The 18,962-nt window shown below is 40.4% G+C and overlaps 1 protein-coding gene across 1 annotated transcript; it reads right to left on the bottom strand.

Annotated features, from left to right (window-relative positions):
• Nucleotides 1-207: 207 nt before the first annotated feature.
• Nucleotides 208-18,962, bottom strand: LOC121745945 (L-type lectin-domain containing receptor kinase IX.1-like). The gene is made up of 4 exons (XM_042139889.1): nt 18,427-18,962; nt 15,814-16,072; nt 15,479-15,628; nt 208-1,233 (listed from the first exon to the last, which is right to left on the bottom strand). Exons 1-4 carry the CDS (start codon nt 18,960-18,962, stop codon nt 208-210), a joined length of 1,971 nt encoding a protein of 656 aa, XP_041995823.1.

Below are 18,962 nucleotides of genomic sequence, written 5' to 3'. Positions count from 1 at the left end.
AATAGTTCTTCATCTCAAGAATTCTCATTCTTAAAGGAATAAAATTAGAGCAGAACTTGTCATCGCACCAACACAAATTTAGGCACGAAGATGAAATGAAAAAGGAAAAAAAAACACAAAACAAGAAAAATAACAAAAACAAGAGGCTAAATAAATTGACAATCCATCACCAGTAGTTATTTTGACAACAGTGAAGGCTCTCAATTACTAACTGGGCAACAAATCGGAGGCAAAACCTCCAGAAGATATGGTTAAACTCGAAGAACCTCTGATAACCACATGACTACTCGAATTCGTGGTAGCTACTTGAGATGGCAATGCCGATGCCGATGCCGAAGCAGCGTTATCATCATAAACAGCCTTCGGCATTGCTAGAGGCAGGCTCGGCAGCGGATCCTCGGACGTAAGCGCCCGCACCACCTGCCTTATCGTCGGCCTCCTCCCGCTCCGCGGATGCACACACCACAACCCCACCACCATCAACCGCTCTATCTTCTGCACCTCAAGTCTCGAAAAGCAAAGCCTCGGATCCGCTGCATCGAGCACCTTCCCGGACTCGTACAGGCCCCACACCCACTCCATCAACAACACTTTTTCTCCGGGGAGCCTGTGATCCACCGGCTTCCTCCCACAGGCTGTTTCGAGCAACACGATCCCGAAGCTGAAGATGTCTGTTTCCTTGCTCGCCTTGCCCGTGGCCGAGTACTCGGGCGCAATGTACCCGATGGTCCCTGCAGGAACGGTGGAATGGAGGTCTTTATCATGATCAACGAGGCGGGCTAATCCAAAGTCCCCGAGCTTCGCGTTGAAGTTGTGATCGAGCATCACGTTGCTCACTTTGACATCCCTGTGGACCACGTATTTCCTTGACTGGACTTCATGGAGGTACAAAATTGCAGAAGCTACCCCTTCTGCAATTCTGTACCTCTTTTCGAATGTAAGGACGGATGATTCGTTTTTGAACAAATGATAGTCCAAGCTCCCGTTGGGCATGAACTCGTTGACTAGTAGAAGCTCCGCGCTTCTATGGCACCACCCCATGAGTTCCACAAGGTTCTTGTGCCTCATCTGGCTGATGATCTTCACTTCCGATTCGTACTCTTTCCGGCCTTGCTTCGAGCCCTCAGACACCTTTTTCACCGCAATCCAAATATTCATTGCTGGCAAGAAGCCTTTGTATACGCTACCAAAACCACCTTCGCCTAGCTTATTCTCCGCTGCAAAGAGTTCTTTCTATTTTTGTTCTAGGCTAGTAATAAAATTTCATTTTAATGAAAGAGTGTAGTTGTCTTCCGACTTAGGGAGTGACGCATAACCGTTATGCGTCTTTATTAATGAAACGCACAACCCTTGTGCTTCTTTGGATAATGACGCACAACCATTATGCGTCGATAAAGACGCATAACCATTATGCGTCTTAGTGTAATGACGCATAACCCTTATGCGTCTTTCAGTCAGGTTTAACAGACCACGTAAGGCAGAAGTAGCGTACAGAATACACTTTCAATTCCTCTCTCGATTTTCGGCAATTTCCAACGTTTTCTCCATAAGATCCGGTAATTGTTCTTCAATTTAGGTACATTCATCATTATTCATGTTTATTTTGCTTTCATTTGTTTGTTTTACCCAATTTATTAAATTAGGGCTTGTAGGAAAAATGTCCATAATTGTTGTTTTTTGAAATGTTTTTGATGCAGAAATCATGCAAGTATTTGTGAGTTTGTATTGGGATGGTAGAGTAGTTCAACTACCACATATGGGTATTGGTTATGAACCACCTCGTGCGAGGAGCTCCATCATATTAAATTCATGTGTTTCTTATTCTGAATTGGTAGCAATGATCTGTGATGCGATGAGAATAGATATGAACCAACACACAATTGAATTATTATGGAGACAATGTATAGTCTTTGCTTCCGGTATGAGTTATACATGTTCTGTGATTTGCAATGATGAAAGTGTGAGGTTTATGTTCAACAATGCTCAAAATTTAAGTGGGTGTATTGAATTATTTGTTGAGTATTCACCTGTGAGGAGTTCAGAAATCCACCAGTTGTAGATTATGGTATTGGATCATCTGCGAGGGTTGAACAAATGAGATTTGACTGTGGTATTGGATCATCTGCGAGGATGGAGCATATGAGCTTTTATCGTAGTACGAATGAGCAGATAGATGTTGTAGATGTTGCTGATGTTGGTGGTGGATTGAATGATGAGGTACATGTTGCAGATGATCTTGTTGAGCCAGCGCCACTATCTGAGACAGAGCTAGACCCCGATCTTAGTGATGGTGATGGTGCTGATGATGTTGATGGTAGTTCTGATGATGAGATAGTAGCATGTAAACCTGTTATGCAAGGTGAACAACCACTTCCGGAATACAATCCTAGGGGGTTTAGATTCTTTCGTGAATTACCAAGTCGTCCGTCTGGAGTATCTGATGATGTTGTTGATAATGAACACAACCTTTTGTATTGGGATGAGAAAGAGCCGCATCGGATTGTGTTGGGAACAAAATTTAATTCCAAGCTACATGTGAAGACTGCTATAACTATGTGGAGTTTGTGGAATAAAAAACAATTTAAGGTCGTCGAGAGCAAATTAAGAAGGTGGCATGCCGTATGCAAATTTCCAACAGGAACGACAGCAACAGGGGCAGGCATCATCAGCACCACCGACGTTGAAAAGGCGAGGGAATGTAAGTGGGAGGTTTCAGTTACACAAAGTTCGCATGACGATATGTGGGAAGTTAAGAAGTGGAAGAATCGACATACTTGTGTAGGCCATTGTGCTAACAGAGATCATGCTAACTTTTCATCGGCAATGATTGCTATGTTGATTCGACATCATGTGCGACAATGTGCCGATTTCAAGGTCTTCTCAATAATAGCTGATGTTCAAGACAGATTTGGTGTGTTAATCAGTTATAAGAAGACATGGTATGCAAAGAGAAAGGCTATAGAGTTTGTATATGGTGGATGGGAGGAATCATTTAGGCAGTTGCCAAGCTACATGTTTGAACTCCAGTCACGGAATCTGGGCACAATTGTTGAGTGGAAGCACAACGAGATGTTGAGTCAGAGGCGTACAATGTTGTTCAAATATGTTTTCTTGGCATTTGGGCCTGCAATACATGCGTTCCAGAAGGTCACGTTATGATTGACCTCATAGATGAGTGCTACTACCTAAGTAAATGGAGATCACAGTACTATGGTCAAATTTCATTTGATGCACCAAGACACGAAGATTATTGGGTTGAACCTTCATGGAAATTGTGCATCACCCCTCAGCAGTTGATTCATAGAACGCGTGGCCGAGTTAGAAGAATGGGGATACTTAATCAAATGGATGTCCGCGAGGAAGATGAACCTAGAGCTCCCCGCCGTTGCAGAAATTGCGGGATAGAGGGGCATGACCGAAGAAATTGCTCAGCCGATGCTATTCAGTAACTTCGTGGTATATATTTGCTATTGAGTTGTGTATTGGAGATCTGTTATGTTTTGTATTGACATTTTTGTTGAATTGCAGGAACTGTTGACAACAGAGGGCATGGCTTCGAGGATGTATGATGTTGATATTTGTGTTTGGGGCATATTTGATGGATCTTATTTGACAGTTACTATGTTTATGTATCAACATTTGTGAGATGTTGTCGAAAGTTATTATGATTTGTATTAGGACAGTTATTATGATTTTTATTGACTTTTGTTGACGGTTGTTATGTCAGATGAATATTGTTTCACCTTAAATATGTGACCAAAACCTGTGTCAATATAAACAAATACCAACATATGCCCGAAACCTGTTTCAACCCATCAACAATGTTCAAATATAACCATATTACCAAAACCTGTTTCAATATAAACAAATACCAACATATGACCAAAACCTATTTCCCCGAAGGCGTGAACTTGTTGGAGCTTTCCCTTTGTTCTTCCTTGTTGAAAATCCTCTGAATACATTGTGCATAGCCTTCCCAATCTTAATTGATGAGCTCTTCACAGTTGGTCGTGAGGATCCCTAGGTCGGGGGTCGAAACATTACTTAATCATCTTCTTCCCCGCCCTCTTCTTCTTGGCCCTCTTCTTCCTGACCCTCTTGTTCCCCCACAGGATCCACAAATTGATAATTCTGGAAGTATGGATCACGTCCTGCTAGAGCTGCATCCCAATCAGACCCACCGCCAAAGAATGAATCACATGATGATCATGCTCCCCATTGCGAGGGCTCGTGTCTTGCACCACTCAACTGAGACTGTGACCTTGGGTAGACAGACCAACCTAGGGGATCATATTCCGGATTCGAGGGCTCTAGTACTGCATACTCAGGTTACGGCTGCGACAACCTATGTTGTCGTGTATTCCCGTGCCCACCCACCCGGACACCCGGCAGTCCATGATGAAGAGAATTTGGTGGGCGTGGCGGCATGACCATACTTCGCCGTTGCTAAGTTGGAAACTCCATCACATCAGTATGGTTCGTCGCACGAAGGGCCTCAGCAGCCATTTCCTGAATCTGCCGTAACCGGGGGTCTATGTCATGTTCAGAGGTTAAATGCCATATCCCCTGAAGGGTCTCAACCTAGATAACACAAATACAAAATCATTACAATCAATCTATACAAACTTCAAACTAAATACTTTTTTATATACAAAAACATAACATACCATTTTTTTAATAGAAGAGGCTGACTCGTTGATCCCATCAGTTGATTGTGTCCCAGGTTGAACTAGGTACGACACTGTGATCCTATTGTACCACGCCATATAGCCCGGGTTAATGCGACCATCCATTGTCGCCGTTGCATGGTCAAAAGTTTATTGGAACCTGTCGTGTCTCAAGTCCCATTCATCAATGAAGAATTTATGTACCTTAACCCAATCATCGCCCTTCCTCCCACGGCAGTGACTTTTACACAAATGTCTGGCATTATGTAGCATCCTATCACAATACTGAGGAATACGCTGGTAGCGGTTAAATTGTCGGCAAACGCATCCAGCCTCGTGTGCCTCGAGAAATGACCAGCACACCAAATAAGTGTCACACAGGAATGATGCAGTCGAATCAATGCAGTAATCAGGCAGGATACAATCTGCATACGGTGTCCACAAAAACTACAAAAAAATAATATAAAAATCACAATTAATTTCATACTATAGTAAATTCATTAACTAAGACAACAAAAATAAATTTCACCTGGCCAGGACGAATCAGTGATAATTGATCACGATAATGAGCTACTGAATGTCGTGGAGCATTTCCAATTTCAGTAACTCCGTGCCACCTATAAATAATATTTCCGAAAAAATACATAATTAAGTGAGTTAATGTAAAAAATACATTACTTGGCTCCACACGGGGTATACAGCGTGTGCATAGGCGATATCAAAAAGGATGGCCTCAATGTGGGCATTCTTTCCCACGCCCACACAAAAAATCCCTAAAACATGCTTGCTACGGAGTTAGCCAATTTACCTCGTTGATTCTCCAAAGAATCATCGATTGCTCGCGCCTTCTCCACGATGATCTTCGATACTAGACCACAGATCTTCTGACTGGTGTCCCGAACTGTATTCCGACATCAGGGTGGGCTGATCTTATCGAAACACTAGGACTCGAATAAAGAAGACAGAACTTTCTCACGGAGGAGGAGCTGAAGAACTCACGGAGGAGAAAATAAGTAGAAAAAATCGTTCCTCTTCTAATTAGAGAGAGGGACGAAAATTCTCACACTAAAAAATTTGTTTTTCTGTCTCTTTTATTCTCCTATTTATAATAGTTCATATTGGGCCCAGTCAGGGATCTATGGAAGGTTTTGGATATGGGCTCCCCCAATTAACTTTTTACTAATTAAATTGAACCCACAATTTAATACAAGCTTATATTGGAATATTACGAGCAGCCACTACAGACGTAATATTGAACTCCCCATCCAAATCCGAAATTATAAGTATTCCGGGTTTCCATTTTGTTTATTATTCATTTCCCACGCTTAAGATATAAATGCCCATTAATTAATTAAAGTCTGATATGGACTTAATTAATTAACATCTTATTAACTACAAGAGTAGACTTAGCAAGAAACACTTATTTATTATTCATAGAGTAATAAAACTCCAACTGGCCAGTTTCCGAATAATAAAACCTTGTTCAAGCTCCTCTTGAGGACATTATCAGACGAGACTCACCTCGTGTGCGATTCAACATAATAGCAATCCTAGCACCGCTAGATAATGATCACCACTACCCAATATACCTGGATCGTTGGGTGACGAAAAACCCGCACCTTTGGTAAGTCAAAGTAGTAGATACTCAATATCGTATGCCTAATGCTAACGTACATTGATTAAGAACTAAATATTTATCAAGACCTCGTCTTTCAGTAGATAGCATAAAGACACGTCTTGCTGTTAGATCCATTCAGTGCTATACCACACCAACGTCATCTTATTTCAATAAGGCTTGGAAATAATCAGACTAACATTGCAACCTTTCACGATAGGTAGCCAAAACCTATCTAGGTTATGAAATTCTTCTTTTTCTTTTGCAAAGCATTGCATAGAACCGACTGTAGTTACCTTAAAGTGGACGACGCCCACAACCAGTCTACTAAGCAAAAGACTTAGGCTTTGTTTACTTCTTATGCATTTAAATGTTTATAAAACATCTTATAAACGCAAAAGTAAACACAATGTAATAATATGCTGATTCTATTCGTGCAAACTGCTCGAATAATACTGAATCGGGTTAAAAGTGGATTGTAGAGTTTTTCCGTATACAAGCAAGATTCCTATTCGTGCGAATTTGCTCGAAACATGCTTTTCAGTATACTAAACCCTAACAATCTCCCACTTATACTCAAAACATGCTTTCGAGTATACCCACTGCCAAAAACTCTCCCACTTATACACAAAGCAGGTATTGGAGCTAGATATATCGAACTACCATTCATTTCACATCATGTTTGAAACATGTTGCCACAAAGGCATTTTTCTGTGAAAAATCTGCTTGGTTGTTCTCTGATAATATCTTTTGCATCACTATGTCTTTGCTGCGTTCTTGATCTTTAATTAATTTCATCTCTCTATGTGATTGCTTAGCTTATGATCTCGTGTTCCTCTTGAGTTAGCCTGTGCTAGCGTAAAAATACTCATAGGCATACTCAAACTTACGATCAAAGCTACTAGGAGTATACTCCTAATGTAAACACATAAACTGAGGATGATTTACTCGATCACTGATTAGTCATAAGATTAGTCAGTGTAACCCTAAGGACATTACATGAATGACTGGTAAACTAGAATATAGCGATTAGTCTTTCTCAAGTACTATGGTATATTCATTACCTCAATCAAAGTCCTTTGCCATGGTTAATATGGTATATACTTGCTAGGCTAATGCACAACTAATATCAAACTTAGTACACATCATAGCATACATGAGACATCTATATGCAGAACTAGTCTCATAATTCTTGTTCTCACTAAGCGTCAAACGACATTTGTCTAGAGACAAGACAATTCCATCTTGAAAGGTAACAACCTTTTCATGGAATTTCTAATGCTAAAATGTTCCAAGCTATGTATAGATATAGGATTTCCTAAGAGAATCTCAACATTCTTTCTAGCAATCTTAAAGACTTAGATGCTTAGAATGTAATTAGTTTCTCTTAAATCCTTTATCTTAAACTGGGTAGACAACCAGTTTCCTACGCTAGATGCCAATCTTAGTTGTTTGCAACTTTTATAGATTTCATCATCGTAGAGTACCAATAATACCATATTTAATGCACTTTCAACTTCCTTGTGCAAACTACACACTTAAAGAGCACATGTCAAATTCCAAACATTTGACAATCTGGACAAAACACTTATCTCTGATTTAGATGCTTGCCTAAGACCACAAAGGTCTTCATAAGCTTCCAATCATGTGTTTCTTGCCCTCTATTACATATCTATTAGGATGTTCCATGTAGATGATTTCTTCAAGACTTCTATTAATAGAAAGCTGTCTTGACAATCATGATACATACATTCTAATTATGTGAGTGCTGATAGACAGTAGGATCGAACAAATCTTGGCACAAAAACAATGAGAATATGATATTTCTCTTAGGGCATAGCCCATTGTCATTGTCTAGCCATTTGAGATCCACATTTACACTTGCAAATGCACTAGCTCCCACTGACTGACACAACCTGTAGGTAGTATTGCAAGTCTTGTAAAACATGTTGTCTATCTAAGATTTTAGTTTGGAATCTATCACCTTTCCAAGGATGAATATCCAAATGAACCAATTATACATTGTAGTTAAATGGATTATGTTCAAGTTAATCTAAGACCGAGTCTTTCGACACTCTTAGACCCATGAACTTGTCATGTTCCTGGGAACGCTCCCACTACGACATGGTTCTAACAATCTTAGGTGTTGAAGTTGATTTTATTAGTGCAAAAGTTTCTAATGGTATGATTCTTTGGTAGTATGGAAAATCCGATATCTCTCTATGTCCTGAGAGTTATCACGCTGTTAGGCTTTTAGTTCCATTCTTGATCTTCTTACAAGAATTATATCTTTGAAGATTACAGAACTTATAATCTTACATCATTTAGGACAACCTTAAAACATACCTCAGTACTCAACTCCAATTACTAGGATACCTTTCCAACATGCGTTGGAACAACATTATACCTTGAGATGTGCTAGACTAGAGTCACTCTAGTCCAAAACTCGTGTTTTGTAGAAGGTACTGATGATGGTAGTTTCTTTAAGGTGTATCTCGTTATATCTAACGTTTATCCCATCAATGATAAGATTTTCATGAGTACAACTCATCACTTGATCAAACTTGTCTTAGAAAGACTTCGATTCCTTCTTACATAACTATCCCATTCTTTGAAAGAATGCTTGGATTCGTTAATGGAGATTAGACTCCCACTACTGATCATAAAGCTTTGCTCGTCTTCTTATTGGTGTAAACCATTGAGACTTGCTAATCTTTCTACGTTGCACTTCTATAATTATTCTGAATCAAATGATTCTAACTCATAGTGCATCAAATAGACATTCTCGACTTTCAAGCTATTTAACAAACAAATTGTTAAAATCTTGATAGTCTAGATCAGTTTGAACAATAGCTAAGTATTTTCTTGGCCTTAAGACTAAGAGCCATAAATACTTTATCATTCATTGTTTAAGAAGTTGATGTGTTATTTCATACTCAATCTTGTTGCACTTATATTGTTTCAATACTATGATGCCTTAATCATCAACCATAAAACAATAATTGAGCATTATAAGCTCCCACTGCAACAAAAGCCTAACTGGATTAAGATCTCTTACTTAGAAGTTGCATTGTCATGTAAGTCATTGTCCTTCTTTAAAAGAGGTCAATCCAACTTACAAAGCATCTTCACTCGCTTTAAACAAACTTTGATGACTAATCAGACTCTTCCATTTCCACATCTAGTCTTTTGTTCAAATGAACTAGGACTTAGGAAAAATGCAGCCTTGATGAATTTGTCATCAATCATGTTACTTTCCTCTAATAGTAATATAATGACTAATATTCTGAAGGTTTTCTACTTTTCGGTTAAACCTTCTTTTAGTCATTTCTTATTACTCCAGGCGATGACTTGAGTCAGAAACTATTTGAGTGATCAAAAGATTCCTCAAAATATTCTGTCCCTTTAGGGTATTCCAATCGAATCATCTTGACAGATTCTATTAATATCCATCTTTCATCGTCACTAACCAAGATTTGCCGTGCTACTTAAAAGAAAATAGCTTGACCTTATTCCTTAAACAACTTGTCAAGTTCATGCAAAAATCATTCTCGAACAATCTTCATGGAATTATGTCGAGGAAATGGAGGACATGAATTATTGAGTATAAACTCCAGGTTTTAGCGATGAGAATCTCATCCATTTGCATTTCCAGTCTACATAATTTTGGCATTCGAGTTTATTCCATTAAGATTGCAGACAAAATATGAATGACATAATGAAGATTTGACAAATAAACTTATTATCACATACTTATGCTCAATACATAATCGCAAATAACCACAAAACAATTACGTATTTTACAACTGTAAAATTTAAATTTTGTACCCTCCAGAGGAAGTCAATACGCATTAAAATCTTACAATTTTACTGGTCACAACACCGACGAATAGTCCAGAGACCGCAGCACGGCATGGCCGCCAAATGTTGTCTAAGCACGACCATCGAATTTAGCATTACAGAGTCTCATTTCTACAACACACTCTCTTAACAATGCTCATGTGCTGCTAACAAGGTCAAGCTATCTCATAAATTCTGTGTGAACTTCTGAATCTCGCAGTTTGTTAGGATTATTGTCCCCACAGTGCAGGTAGCGATAATATTGGAAACCACATTCTAGTTCATACTATCTATATTTGAGAAGTCTGCCTTATGAACTCGCTATTTCTTAGGATTATTGTCCTCACAGTGCAGGTGGCGATAATATTAGAATAAAAGCTTCATAAATTGCAGACCAATTGATGGAGACCATATACAACGCACTTGTTGTAATTATCGCTTAGATATTTTATATGGTTTTTGCATAATTATCACACAAGCAGATAAAGCAGATAATCCACTTACAAGGATAAACACCAAATAAACAGATAAATCCATTTAATGCATGACATTTAAACACACTGGATAATTAATGATAATTATTTAATGTTTATCTTGGATATTAATTATCCAAATTCAGTTAGGATTTATCAAGATAGTGTTAACTATATAAATCCATTTAGGATCATTCTAGATTTTATTTTGATAAAATCAAATCCTTCAATTCAAGATAACGTTGATCTAGGATTATCATTATTTAAATCGTTCTAGGATATTGCTAGACAGAAACGATTCCATCATAATCCATACGATAAATAAAATCCAACCAACCAAGATTTATAAAAATATTAATTCTATTTATAATAGATATCTAGAATATATCATACATTACTTAGGATTTCTAAGATAAATAAGTTTATCTAAATCCAATTAAATAAATATTTTCTTATATATATATTATCTTTATCCTAATCTATCTAGGATATAAATCCAATAGATAAGGATAACATGGATTAATTCTTATTTTAATCCATCTAGGATTTGTCTTTAATAGAATTAAATCTATTAAAATCCATTGGATAAAATAAATTAATATATATCTTTATCATAATTCTTCTAGGATTTATCTTGGAGTAAATCCATATAAATCCATAGAATAAGATAACATTATATTATAATTATTCAAATCTATCTAAGATTTATCTAGGAATAAATCCACATAAATCTGTAAGATAAGAATAAAATATTATATTATTATTATCCAAATCCATCTAGAATTTATCAATGAATAAATTCATATAAATTCATAGGATAAGAATAAAATAATATTATCATTATCTAAATCCAACTGGGATTTGTCTCGGAATAAATCCATATAAATCCATAGGAAATAGATAAAATTAGAATATTATTTTCCAAATATAACTAGGATTTATCTAGGAATAAAATCCATATAAATCCATTTAATAAGGAAAGAATCTAATTAATCCATGATTTGATACAAAATCAAATGTTATATAATACATAAAATTCACAAAAGATATATTCCAATCTTATTTCCATATTTATCTTGAATCTAGATGAATATTAGGAAATTATTAAATTATTCTCATCCATATCATCTAGAAATAAAGTAATATTATTTATTTCAATCGATATAGATAATAACAAAAATATTCCTAAAATCTAGGCAAATCTTCCATAAAGATATTATTTCCCTTAAATAATAATATTTTAATGATATCTTTTAATAAAATAATTAAATAATCATTAAAATAATCCTTCATCATTATCTCATCGGACGAGGCTCTCACGAACGATGAACGATGAAAATCCGACGAGTTCGTCGTTGGATCACGACGCACATGGCGTCGCAGTCTGCTGCGTGTAGGGGCGTGCCTGCATTCGGGCGTCTCGACCATCGGGTGCTGACGTATCTAGCCAGGCGTCTCGACGGATGGCGCTGGCTCTCGGCCAGCGCCTCATTACCCGTCTCGGCCTATCTGGCTCGTCGGGCGACGCGTGCTCTCGGCCAGGAGCTTGCGCGGTGGCGCAGCTCCTCTCGGCCAGCAGCTTGTCGCAGTCTCGGCTCTCCCGAGCCTCGATGCTCCCACTCATGCGGCACACATCGCGCCAGTCGGCGCGCACGTCTCGACCAGTGGCTCGGAGCTTCATCTCGGTCCTTCCGCCTAGGGTTTGGCCTCTCGGTGCCTCGGTGTCTCGGCCAGTTCTCGATCGAACCACCGCACCGTGCCAGCCTCCGTGTCGATCTCGACGCGGGTTCGTCTAGGGGGTGCGGTCTTGGCCGGCGGCGCGCACGAGCCCTCACTTGTCTGCGCGTCGACCCGTGATCGTAGCTCCCCTGCTCCCACTGTCTTGACATCCCTACTTCGATCGCGCATGGTGCGATCCGCCTCGGCGCGAACGTCGACGGATCGCACGTCTCGTATGATCGAAAAATTCAAGTTCCTTGATTCGATAGTTCTTGAGTTCATCATGCATAAAAATTAAACAAAACACCAATAACATGCTTCGCAATCAATTAACGCATGCATACATGAATTTCGTAAAATTTAAATCCAAATAATCAGAGCAAAAAACTGGCTCTGATACCAATTATAGGGGTTGGTAGCGGAAGCGTGCGATCTAACGGATCACATAATACGGATCTATTTAGCAGATTATTCATACAAAATCTATTCGCGTAATTATCACATGTATCGTGCTCATAACTTGAATTTCAAACATGCTTTAGCACAAAAAATCCCTAAAACATGCTTGCTACGGAGTTAGCCAATTTACCTCGTTGATTCTCCAAAGAATCGTCGATTGCTCGGGCCTTCTCCACGATGATCTTCAATACTAGACCACAGATCTTCTGACTGGTGTCCCGAACTGTATTTCGACATCAGGGTGGGCTTATCTTATCGAAACACTAGGACTCGAATAAAGAAGACAGAACTTTCTCACGGAGGAGGAGCTGAAGAACTCACGGAGGAGAAAAGAAGTAGAAAAAATCGTTCATCTTCTAATTAGAGAGAGGGACAAAAATTCTCACACTAAAAAAATTGTTTTTCTGTCTTGTTTATTCTCCTATTTATAATAGTTCATATTGGGCCAAGTCAGGGATCTATGGAAGGTTTTGGATATGGGCTCCCCCAATTAGCTTTTTACTAATTAAATTGAACCCATAATTTAATACAAGCTTATATTAGAATATTACGAGCAGCCACTACAGACGTAATATTGAACTCCCCATCCAAATCCGAAATTATAAGTATTCCGGGTTTCCATTTTATTTATTATTCATTTCCCGTGCTTAAGATATAAATGCCCATTAATTAATTAAAGTCTGCTATGGACCCCGTCTTTCAGTAGATAGCATAAAGACACGTCTTGCTGTTAGATCCATTCAGTGCTATAGCACACCAACGTCATCTTATTTCAATAAGGCTTGGAAATAATCAGACTGACATTGCAACCTTTCACGATAGGTAGCCGAAACCTATCTAGGTTGTGAAATTCTTCTTTTTCTTTTGCAAAGCATTGCATAGAACCGACTGTAGTTACCTTAAAGTGGACGACGCCCACAACCAGTCTACTAAGCAAAAGACTTAGGCTTTGTTTACTTCTTATGCATTTAAATGTTTATAAAACAACTTATAAACGCAAAAGTAAACACAATGTATTAATATACTGATTCTATTCGTGCAAACTGCTCGAATAATACTGAATCGGGTTAAAAGTGGATTGTAGAGTTTTTCCGTATACAAGCAAGATTCCTATTCGTGCGAATTTGCTCAAAACATGTTTTTCAGTATACTAAACCCTAACAAGGTCCACCCACATCTCTTTTCTGCCTGCATGCAGAAGCCTCGCACAAATAATGATACAGAAATGCTAAAGCAGCACTACCCCAACTGATAGTAGACACTTCTTTCGGATCGTCAAAGGCATTTAACCAAATAAAAGGGACCTTGCACCCTGTGGTGTCCGGTATAATAAGCCCCCCTAACAATATCAGAGCATGTATACGTGCTCTTTGAATGTATGCATAATCATGCAACCTATCTCCCAAAGGTATCGTCGCTTGGTGGATAAGAGATGTCATTAACAAACCGCCCTGCTTCGTTTCTGTTTCTGCGTCAGGTATCCATCCCAGCACATCTCGACACTTGCTAGGCCAATCTTCATATCCGATAGGGTAGTCACGGCCAGTGAAAACATGACCGTCTGCTCTCAAACCCCACAGGCTTTGCACATCCTGTAAGGTTGCGGTAACTTCTCCAACTGGTAGGTGGAAACAGTGTGTCTCAGGCCTCCAGCGCTCGATCAAGGCAGTTATAATCTCGTTGCCCATCCTCATCGGCCTTTCACATTCCAACACGCCTTTGAAACCTCATACATCAAGCCAATGCTTCACATTTTCATGCATTGGCACTGCCCAAACCTTACTCTCCGTCCTACGAACTCTCAAAACATTTATTGTGCCATTTGCCAACAATGAGGCTGAAATGTGTTCGTTTTGATGAAAGAGTAATGATGGATCCCCAGGTCCATAACATAACTGTTCTTCGAAACTTGCAGATGCCATCTACTTCAAAACATTCACCCAAATTTTTTTTGAAATATATTGTAAAACATAACCAAGATTCAATTTTTATCGTAAAAACTCAACAATCTAACTAAATTGCAACTTCAATTGAAAACCACAAGCTATATTCAATTTGAAAACATAATCAAGATTCAAATAGGCAACAAAAGGGGCGCAATTACAAAAACTGAATCACTTACTTCTACCCATTGAATTGTATGCATATGAAATACACAAATATGGCAACAAAACAACAAAATCGACCAAAAACCCATCAATTTCTTCATAAACCCTAATTTTTCTAAATTACGGAAAACCTGCACAAATTACGCAATAAAGGATGTACTTAGCTAAATTGAAGAACAATTACCGGAATATGTTTGAAAATGATGGAAATTCACCGGAAATTGCTGGGATTCGTCGGATGAAGTCGACCCTAGACGATTTCCGCCGGTTTGTTCTCTTGGTTCACTGCTTCTGCTCTGTGCTGCGAAGCCTTCTACCTGTTTTAAAACCCGACAGAAGACGCATAAGTGTTATGCGTCGCTAGGAAAAGACGCATAAGTGTTATGTGTCATTTAAGAAAGACGCACAACTGTGTTGCGTCTTTAAAGACGCATAATGCTTATGCGTCACTAAATAAAGACGCATGATGGTTATGCGTCTCTCTATTAACGACGCATAATGGTTATGCGTCACTCCCTGAGTCGGAATACAACTAAAACCCTTCATTAAAATGGAATTCCATTAACATGCATTACCAAAAATAGAATCTTTCCACGCTGCAAAATCATTCGTTGCATCAACCAATTCTCTGTAGGAGAATTTTTTCGGGCCATTGCAAATTTTGAACTCGTTATCCAATTGCTGCTCCTCCAAGTCTAGCCCCTTGTACATGTGATGCTCCTCCTCAGATCCTTTTTTTTCTTGTTTCTTGACAAGAAACAAAATGTGGAAGTGGAAGCAAGGATGATGAAGATTATGGCAGCACATGCACCACCAAGTCCAAATATCAGTCTTTTCTTCTTTGCGCCTTTGTTGGAGGCTTGAGGTTGTTGGCTTTCCGTTTCCTTTCCGCCATTGTTGATAGGTTGTGGTTGTGGGGTGGGACTTGGCACTAGTTTATCTGAAGCCAGAACAGTCGAAGAGAAATTCCAAGATTTGACGTTGTTTTGCTTGAAGGAGGCTCCGGTGGCAGCTGTGAATCCGACGGTGACGTATTCCGACAAGTGATTTCGGAGATCGACCACGTAGAGGAGGTCGTCCCGTCGGAATATTCCGCTATTGTTGCCTGTGAAAATGACCTTTAATAAGTTGGTGCTGGAATTGTAATGAATCCAAGCATCATTTTGCCAGCCTGCAGATATATTGTTGTACCTGTTGGCAAATAAAACAAAAAATAAATATAACACTATAGGATCCTATAATAAAAACAAAATTGATCTCAAGTGAAAACCAAATCCATGAGATTTTCCAATCTGGTGGTGAATAATTAACCAAAAACATGAAAGGTTATTACTAATTAGTTTTAAGTCATTCTATAAAATTCATTTTTAGATCATTTTAGGTCATTGTTACGAAATTGACCTAAAAATAAACTAACAATAACTTAAAAATGACCTTTGTATGTTTAACTCTGCGTTTTGTAATAAGATTTTTGCATAGATCATAGTTCTAACAATTTGTATCTTTAATTAATATAAAGGGATAACTGAAAGTCTTAAACACTGTATAAGGTCATCCACAATGGGGCGCCCTAAGGCGCGCTCTATGGAGCGCCACGTCATCAGTTTTATCCTCCTACCCTCCATCTGCGGTGGGGCGCCCTAAGGCTCGCCCTATGCATTTTTTAATTGAATATTTAAATAACTACAAAAATTGGGAAAAAACTTCATTTCATTTATAAAAATTAATACATTACAATACGAATTAAAAAAATACGCAAACTCAGCGACGGCGGTTACGGGCCCACACTTCTTCAATCATGTCGTTCATGAGCTGAGCATGGTCTTGTTGGTTGCGCATTGAGGCCTGTCTATATAGAACCTCATTGAAGCCCGGCGGTAATCCTCTAGCGGGGGGCTCGGTCGCCGTGCTGGACGAGCTAGATGCACCGTCATCATCATTCCACTCGGTGATGCTCCCACCTTCATGCTCGACTATCATGTTGTACATGATTATGCACGCATACATGACATCGGCGATGACTTACTTGAACCAGAGACAAGCCGGCCCTTTCACAATTGCCCACCGTGCTTGGGGCACAACAAATGCCCGCTCGACATCCTTCCGCGCCGACTCCTGCTTTTGCGCAAATAAAACCATCTTCTCACCAATTGGGCAGCTGATCGTCTTACCAAAAACATGCCACCGTGGGAATATGCCATCGGCCAAGTAGTACCCCATGTCGTATTGGCGCCTGTTGGCAGTGAACTCGATGGCCGGGCCATGCCATTCCATTGCTCGGTGAAGAGGGTGGATGAGTTGAAGACGTTAATGTCGTTGTTCGACCCGGCTACGCCGAAGTAAGCATGCCAGATCCAGAGCCGATGGTCAGCGCGGCTTTGAGGATCATCGTCGGGTGGCTTCCCTTGTATCCACTAGTGAATTGGCCTCTCCACGCCGTCGGACAATTCTTCCACTGCCAGTGCATACAGTCGATGCTCCCTTGCATTCTAGGAAAGCCGTGTGCCGTCTCGTGCATCTTCATCATGCCCTGGAAATCAGTGGCAGTCGGCTTGCGCAAATATGTATCGTCGTAGGCCTCCACAACTCCCCTACAAAATTTCCTCAGGCACTCCCGGCCTGTTGTATCCCCGACGTGGAGGTACTCGTCGAAGATGTCCGTCGTGGTGCCGTAGGCCAACTGACGGATTGCAGCCGTGCACTTTTGCAACGGTGTAAGGCCGGATCTACCAATGCCGTCTTCCCGATACGTCATGTATTCATCACATTACGACAACGTCCGGACAATGCTGAGAAAAAGGTAATGCGGCATTCTAAACCGGCGGCGGAAAACAGTCGGTCCCCACCGTGGTTGATCGGCAAAATAGTCTGCAACCAGACGTTGGTGAGCTGCCGTGTGGTCACGTCGTACCTCGAATAGGCATGTGGATCTGCTCCGCCGCCTCCTCGTTCTTCATTTCGACTAAGCATTCTGCCATGACCTCTTCAACAGCTGCATCTAAGGCTTCCGAGGTCGAACTACCTGACTTTGAGGAACTAGAACTAGTGGTGTCGTCGTCGTGGTTCATTTTGGTATGCGAGAGAGGTAGAAATGTGAGAGATGAGCGAAATGAGAGAGGCGAGATGTTCGTATGAACAAGTGAATGAGAAATGAGGTTTAAATAGAAAAAATTCAGAAAAATAAAAAATAAAAACTGCGTGCCATCGTCCGCGCCCATCGTTCGCCTAGCCAACAATAGGGCACCTGATGGCGTGGACGATAGGCCATCGTCCGCGCCCATCATCCGCTTAGCCCACAATGGGGCGCCCGATGGCGAGGACGATAGGCCATCGTCCATGCTTCTTCTGCGGACAATGCATCGGGCGTTGGCGTAGGGCGCAGACGATGGCGGGCACCCACAATGGAGGCATCGTCTGGCCTGAGGACGATGGCCGCTATCGGGATTGCCATCGGGCGCCCCATTGTGGGTGCCCTAAGTCTCATGGGTCGCTCTTACTATCAACAGTTGGTTTTAGGATGGAATCCTATGAATTAGTATCAGTACCATGTCTTTGTATCAGTACCGATATCGATTCCCACGTGCGGGATGAAGAAACGGCCGTCATAAGGCAGGTCGATGACAGGATTGGGGTACGTGTCGAACTGCACCGCGACGAAGGTGTCCAACACCGAGAGAGAAGTGGCGTTGTCGAGGCCGAGGCTGAGGCCGCTACCGCTTTCCCATGGCTTGATGGTGGAGCCATAGGGAGCCAGAAAGAAGGCAAGGTCGTCGCCAAAGTTGTAGCTGCCAGAAGAATCTATGACAAAGGAGAAGTGGGTGGAGAAATCGGCCATTTGTTGCGAGGCTTTGTCCCACAAATGCAGGAGCTCGGAGTACGTGGCGCGGCCAACTCGACCACCCCGGGCTTGGTCGCGCTCGTTAGTTGTGACTTGGATGCCTTCCTCGGTAATGTAGGTGTCCCCGGTGAGGTTGAGGTGGCCGCCATCCGATTTTGTGATGGGAGACATGTCGAAGGATAATGAGAATGTTGCATTTGCGAACAAGGTCAGGAAGAGGAAGATGCAAAGCGATTTAGACAT

The sequence above is a fragment of the Salvia splendens genome, chromosome 8, assembly GCF_004379255.2.
Source record: "Salvia splendens isolate huo1 chromosome 8, SspV2, whole genome shotgun sequence".
Taxonomy (NCBI): Eukaryota; Viridiplantae; Streptophyta; class Magnoliopsida; order Lamiales; family Lamiaceae; genus Salvia; species Salvia splendens.
The sequence above is the reverse complement of the archived record's forward strand: the minus strand, read 5'-3'. Positions and strand labels throughout refer to the sequence as shown.